Here is a 7,542-nt window from a genome sequence, read left to right as displayed (position 1 = left end):
CACGAAGAAGAAGAAAACGAAAGTAACTGCAGAAAACACACTGATAGCAAGAGAAAGCGCTGATCGTTGAATTTGATGCATGTCATGTCCTAGAAAACATTTATCATTTACAAGCTTTTCACAAGACTCAAAAGGGGTTTTATTAAATTTGATTACGGAGGATTTTTCCTTATTTCCGCTTCTGGTTTATGTTGTTGTTTTCGTGACGCGAAATCGAAAGTGTTTTTAAACAAGCAATTTCTCATTAAGACCATTTGGTTATTCTACATGGCAGTGCATTAGTTTGTAACTCACTTTATTTTATAGTGTTTTTGTTGCTGTGTCTGCTAACTGAACATATTTCTTCATATGAAGAGAGGAAGAGAAGAGAGGAAAGATGAGTCTCTCACACAAACAGAGGTAAGACTGAGTCTGTTTTCAGACAATCATTTTAAACACTGCTGCAGTTTCAGAGGTTTGCTGAAAAAAAACCTCATCAAACTTTGTTTTATATTTAGAAATTATTTGCACAACTTCAGATCTTTGTTACTTCCTAATAAAAAATAGCATAGACATATTTAAAAAGTAACCAAATAGATTATAAATATCTGAGAATTGAAAATCAAAATCATCATCATTTATAGTCAATTTACAGTTTATCTTCAGCACTGGATATGGACTTAAGTAAATTATTCCACATCAGTGATTTGGGTTTTTAGGTCCTAAATTGACTGTCAGACATTAAAATTAACTTCAAACTTAATTTAAAAGGGTCATAAGATGTTTTTGAATGTTTCCAATTTCCTTAAGTGTGTAATATATCTGTTTGTGTAAGATCTTCAAAGTTACAAAGGTCACAGTCTCCTGCAAAGTGATTTATTCTGTCTAACAGAGAACACTGATCCAGAAATTATTAAACGTCCTTTAATGAAGTCCAGATATTAATTTCACAAATGTGTGCATCACAATGTGAAATATTAGCGTAATGCTGCTCAAAGGTTTACACAAAGAGAAGACGAGGCTTCAGTGAGTTGTAGTGTTGTCGTCATGTTGTGGAGACGCTGTGTGTTTGGATGAGAAAGCAAACCCTCTTTGTTTGGATTCAGTGTTTAAGATTTATTAATAACTCTGTTCCTGAGCCGTACGACCCAAAGGTTAGCTTGTGTACAGCACGCTTTATGAAGCTGAAGTGCATTTTCTCTCAGCTTCCTGTGTACAACATCAGATACACACACCTAAATACACTACGCATAAAATACAATAAACCACACCTAAATACACTGTACATAAAATACAATAGAACACACCTAAATACACTGTACATAAAATACAATAAACCACACCTAAATACACTACGCATAAAATACAATAAACCACAGCTAAATACACTGTACATAAAATACAGTAAACCACACCTAAATACACTGTACATAAAATACAATAAACCGCACCTAAATACACTGTACAGAAAATACAATAAACCACACCTAAATACACTGTACATAAAATACAATAAACCACACCTAAATACACTGTACAGAAAATACAATAAACCACACCTAAATACACTGTACATAAAATACAATAAACCACACCTAAATACACTACGCATAAAATACAATAAACCGCACCTAAATACACTGTACATAAAATACAATAAACCACACCTAAATACACTGTACATAAAATACAATAAACCACACCTAAATACACTACGCATAAAATACAATAAACCACAGCTAAATACACTGTACATAAAATACAGTAAACCACACCTAAATACACTACGCATAAAATACAATAAACCACAGCTAAATACACTGTACATAAAATACAGTAAACCACACCTAAATACACTGTACATAAAATACAATAAACCACACCTAAATACACTGTACATAAAATACAATAAACCACACCTAAATACACTGTACATAAAATACAACAAACCAAAAGGTATTTATTATCTTTGACATTATAATGTTGTGTTGGATTATTTCTCCACTAAGATGCTTGTGATGGAAATGAATGAAATAAAACAATAACTCACTGATTTCCTCTTTATTGAACTCAGTCTGGAGCTTCTTTCCAGTAACACAATCACACAAGCAGACACAAGGAGGTATAAATTAACCATGAAAAATAGATCATGCAGCCAAACATGAATATGTCTTTCCATCTATCCATAGTCATAGATGAACAAATGCATGTCTATACTGTGCTTCATTACCATCCTCAACAGTGAAGCTCTTTAAATGAGACTGAAGGAGCTCCTGTAGTAAAGTGTTTTGTTCTTTGTGTCATTAGTGTAAGATCAGACTCACATGTGTCCAGCTCTGTGTCTGTGAAGAGTGACCGGTCAAAGGGTGAACCACCATTCTTCAGTGAAGAAACACCATCACGGACCAAACGGTATTTGATGTGTTTCTTATTTTGTTCAAACATAGACTGTGTGTGTCAGTGAATAATTTTCATAAAACTTATAGTCCATATATTTATCACAGTATTGTTTTTTTTCTTTGCTTAAATATTTACAAGATATTTTGGTCAAGGTGTTTTTTTTTTCTGAACCGCAGTATTTTGATTTTATTTACTATCAGGCTTCAGTGTGAAACATTAGATCCAGATTTACAGCCTCACAGGAACCACAAGCATTTTACAGACAGTCTCCTGCAGATCTTCCAGGTAATAAAACACATTTTCAAGAATATTTAACAATTACAAATATGTTATTGAATAAGAGTGTGACAGAGCTTTTATTTCAAAAGTTTCTTTTTAAGAACCCATAAAATAAGAACGAAAGCCTTTTTTTTTGTATTTACAACAAAGTAATGTTTGTCTCAACTTGATTGTTTATGAATATTTTTAATTACTGAATAAATAATTTTGATAAAAATTAAGGATTTGTTTCTCTCATTCATTATTTTCTTTCTTTGTAGGATCTTGAGAGCAAAATAATGACATTTCTGAAGAAAGAACTGGAAAATTTTAAGAAAATATTACAAAAAGAAGACAAGCAATACTTTGTGAAGGACTTTAATGAGAACAGATGCAGTATGAAAGAAGCAGCTCTTGATCTCACGCTCTACTTCCTGAGAGAGATGAAGCAAGATGAAGCTGCTGATACTCTAGAAGGTAAGAGACTCGTAATCATCTGTCAGATTGTTACTTATAAATGTAGAAGAGAAAATATGATTAAACAATATCTGTATTTTTGTTTCTGTTTAGATGATCTGGTCTTCATTCATCAGCTAAAGTGTAGCCTAAAGAAGAAGTATCAATGTGTGTTTGAAGGAATTGCAAAGCAAGGTGACTCTACACTTCTGAAGAACATCTACACAGATCTCTATATCACTCAGGGTTGTAGTGAACAGGTCAATACTGAACATGAGGTGAGACAGATTGAAGTTGCTTCCAGACGTCATGAATCACAGGAGATACAGGTTGAGTGCAAACATTTGTTTGAAGCACCTGAACAAGACAAGCAGATCAGAACTGTACTGACAAAAGGAGTTGCTGGCATCGGAAAATCAGTCTCTGTGCAGAAGTTTGTTCTGGATTGGGCCGAAGGAAAAGAAAATCAAGATATCAGCTTCATATTTCCTCTTCCATTCAGAGAGATGAACTTAAAGGAGCAAGAAAAACTAAGTTTGATGGACCTTATAACTCAGTTTTTCCCAGAGACAAAAGGACTGAACCTCACAAGAAGAAATCAGTTTAAAGTCTTGTTCATTCTTGATGGTTTGGATGAATGTCGACTTCCTGTAAACTTTAAGGATAATGAGACGTGGTCTGATGTTTCATCACCAGCCTCTCCGGATGTTCTCCTGACGAACCTCATCAAGGGAAATCTGCTTCCTTCTGCTCTCATCTGGATCACCAGCAGACCAGCAGCTGCCAGTAAGATTCCTCCTGACTGTATAGACCGGCTGACAGAGATACGAGGATTCAATGATGCACAAAAGGAGGAGTACTTCAGAAAAAGAGTCACAGATGAGAATCAGGCCAAAGAAATCATTGATCGTGTTAAACAATCAAAGAGTCTCTTTATCATGTGCCACATCCCAGTCTTCTGCTGGATTTCAGCCACTGTTCTCCAGAACATTTTAGAGGAGAAAAGAAATAATGTTGTGAAAAACAGTCAGGCTGATGATGCCTCCAAAACACTGCAGAAGTCAAATACTGAAGACACTCCTAAGACTCTGACACAAATGTACACACACTTCCTCAGATTTCAGATCCAGCAGAGCAGACAAAAGTATGATGGAGAACATACACCAGATGTTTCCTGGGATAAAGATGCCATCTTTTCACTGGGGAAACTGGCATTTGATCAGCTGGAAAGAAACAATGTGATCTTCTATGACACAGATCTGGAAGCCTGTGGTATTGATGTCTATAAGGCATCAGTGTACTCAGGCATGTGTACCCAGATCTTTAAGGAGGAAACAGGGATCACTCTTGGTACCATGTACTGCTTCGTTCACTTGAGCATTCAAGAGTTTATTGCAGCCCTTTATGCACATCAGTTTCTAGACATGAAGAAGAAATATGTGTTTGATCAAGACTCTACAGAACAGAAAAACAAAAAATTCCTTCAGATCCTTCTTGGAAAATCCAAAAAAAACATGATTGATTTGCTCAAGACTGCAGTGGACAAGGCATTAGGGAGTGATAATGGACACCTGGATCTTTTTCTTCGCTTCCTCCTCGGTTTGTCACTCCAGTCCAATCAGAGACTCTTACAGGGTCTGTTGACACTGGAAAATAGAAATGAGCAGAGCAAAGAGGAAATAGTTCAGTACATCAAGCAGAAATTAGAGTCTAATCTGTCTCCAGAGAGATCCATCAATCTGTTCTACTGTCTGAATGAACTGAACGACCAAACTCTGGTGAAAGACATTCAGACCCACCTTAGCAAAGGCAGTCTCTCATCTGCTGATCTTTCACCTGCCCAGTGGTCTGCTTTGGTCTTTGTGTTGTTGACATCAGAGGAGGAGTTGGAGGAGTTTGAGCTTCAGAAATTCAAGAAATCAGACGAGTGTCTCAATAGATTATCAGCAGTCATCAAAACCTGCAAAAGAGCTCTGTAAGTTATTTATTATATCTTGTCATGTTTTGTTCTCATCTTAAAATTATATGAGTCTAGATTGATACATAGAAGGATTGGACACCATGATTTATAGTGATAATTAACCATACACCAGTTATAAGTAGGGGTGGGAACCACCAGAGGCCTCACGATACGATATTATCATCATGATACTTGTGTCAATATATTGAGATATTCTGAGTTTATATTGCGATATTTAAATTGTGATATGTCAGTTCTTGAAAGTAAATTACTGTTACATTTAAATTAAATTAAACAGGTACGGATGCACTGAAATGAAAATTCTGGGCTGAAACGGAAACTGAAAATTCTGGATGCACTTGGCTGAAAACCAAAAATGCTTTGTAATGATTATTTATTAATTTATGAAATAATAGAAAATTATTTTGTCAGACTTTTTAAATTTAACTCAATTTTAATGTTACTGAAAAAAAACACAAACTAATAAAATAACCACACTTTTCCTGAAAACAGCACAATAAACCTGGACAGAATTTATGTTAATATTGGTAACATTACAATAAGGTTCACAAGGTAACATACTTTAGTTTGCAAACTAAGAATTTATTCATCTTAGTTCAAGGGTTAGTTCAGCCAAAAATAAGAAATTGCCTCCATTGAAAATTTATAAATACGATATACCGCCCATGTCCAGAAAGGTAATAAAACATCATCAAATTCCATGTTACATCATAGGGTCAAATTTGTTGAAGCATCAAAAAACAGGTTTTGGTCCAAAAATAAAAAAAATTATGACTTTATTCAGCATCGTCATCTCTTTAGGGTCTATTGTGAGCGCGACTGCTGTGACTGTTGACGTACAGTCGTAATTTTTGTTATTTTATAATTTTATAATTTTCATTTTTGCCTGAAATAACCCTTTCATATTAATTTCAACATTTACTAATTCATTATTAAAATCAACAGTTGTGCTAGTTAACAGTTAATGCACTCTTAATAATCATGAACTAAGAATGAACAACTGTATTCTCATTAACTAAATTTAAGAAAGACTAATAATTACTGTAATGTATTGCTCATTGTTTGTTTGTGTTAAACCTTAATTGAACCTTATTGTAAACTGTTACCTTAATATTGTTACGTGCCACATGCACGCACATCGAGAGCGACACCAAAGAAAAGGGGTGCCGCCCGGAGTTCAATCTCCTGCTTCCACAAACACGCCGGCACACAACCCAGAAGTCAAGAAAAGTGGTATTTATTTGTTTACATTGGGATAAGACTCGAGAAATAACTTAAGCTGAGAGGGCTTCAAAATGGCCAAAACAATAAACAAAAGGGAGTTTTCTAACTAAGTTTTAAGTCCTCTTCCCTGGAATTAAACAATAAATAAAATACAAATCTTTACCTCCCTTTCTGACCATTAAACAGGAGAAAACTATAAAAGGAAATAAAAAGGCCTAAAAACCTCTCTCACGGGTTATTTTAAACAAACAATGGTTAGTTTGACAATACAATTACCGGCCTAATACCACTACCAGTTCTAACTCCTCACCAGGAGTTTTACATGAACTGGGACACAGCACAGCTCTCTCGGGGTTAACACAACACCGTTCTTCTAAGCAGCAGTCGTCCACACACGATCTACACCAAGGAAGCAGGAGGGTGAGCTCGACAAACAGACAATCCTCACTGCTTATATCCACACGTTGACATGCTTCAGCTGCGCCCACTTAGCAGCTGCACCTGTTGCTCTAATGAGCAGGGAGCGAAAGAGAGAGAGACACACTGCTCACAGGTTAACACTTTTAACACCACAATTACGTTCTAACACGTAACACTCCTCCCCTCCCCAAAAGATTAATGGCCACATCACATTGATCTTTTACTCTGTATTTTCAGCAGGGTGCGCTCTGGACAGCGCATCAGCAATCAGATTTTCAGTACCGCGCTTATGGACAATCTCCAAATTAAACTCCTGAAGAGCAAGGGACCAACGCATTAAGCGTTGGTTTGAATTGTACATGCGATTGAGAAAAACCAATGGATTATGGTCCGTAAAAACCGGGAACGTGGACCCACCCAGATAAACCTCGAAATGTTTCAATGCCATTAATAATGCGAGAGCCTCTTTTTCAGTAGTGCTATACTTGTATTGACAGCGATTAAACTTTTTCGAGAAATAACACACAGGTTTCTTGATGTTCATTTCTGACGTCTGCAGAAGAACAGCTCCTGCCCCTACCATACTCGCGTCTACCTCAAGTTGGAAAGGCCGTTCAAAGTTAGGGGCGGCCAGGACTGGGGCATTACACAATAGGTCTTTTGTTCCAGAGAAAGCACGTTCACAATTAGGAGTCCAGTTAAAACCTGATGTCGGTCGGAGAAGGTCAGTTAGGGGTGCAATAAGAGTGGCAAAATTGCGACAAAACCCCCGGTAATAACCAGCCATTCCGATGAAGCGGCGTAACTCGCGTTTATTTGTGGGT

At 36.3% G+C, this 7,542-nt stretch overlaps 1 protein-coding gene across 1 annotated transcript; it reads left to right on the top strand.

Moving 5' to 3' along the window:
* The first annotated feature begins 12 nt into the window (after window positions 1-12).
* On the top strand, window positions 13-5,072 carry LOC113040437 (NLR family CARD domain-containing protein 3-like). The gene is made up of 5 exons (XM_026198785.1): window positions 13-399; window positions 2,287-2,391; window positions 2,580-2,664; window positions 2,919-3,114; window positions 3,208-5,072. Exons 1-5 carry the CDS (start codon window positions 377-379, stop codon window positions 5,070-5,072), a joined length of 2,274 nt encoding a protein of 757 aa, XP_026054570.1. The 5' UTR covers window positions 13-376.
* The last annotated feature ends 2,470 nt before the right edge of the window (window positions 5,073-7,542 follow it).

The sequence above is a fragment of the Carassius auratus genome, chromosome 22, assembly GCF_003368295.1.
Source record: "Carassius auratus strain Wakin chromosome 22, ASM336829v1, whole genome shotgun sequence".
Taxonomy (NCBI): domain Eukaryota; kingdom Metazoa; phylum Chordata; class Actinopteri; order Cypriniformes; family Cyprinidae; genus Carassius; species Carassius auratus.
The sequence above is the reverse complement of the archived record's forward strand: the minus strand, read 5'-3'. Positions and strand labels throughout refer to the sequence as shown.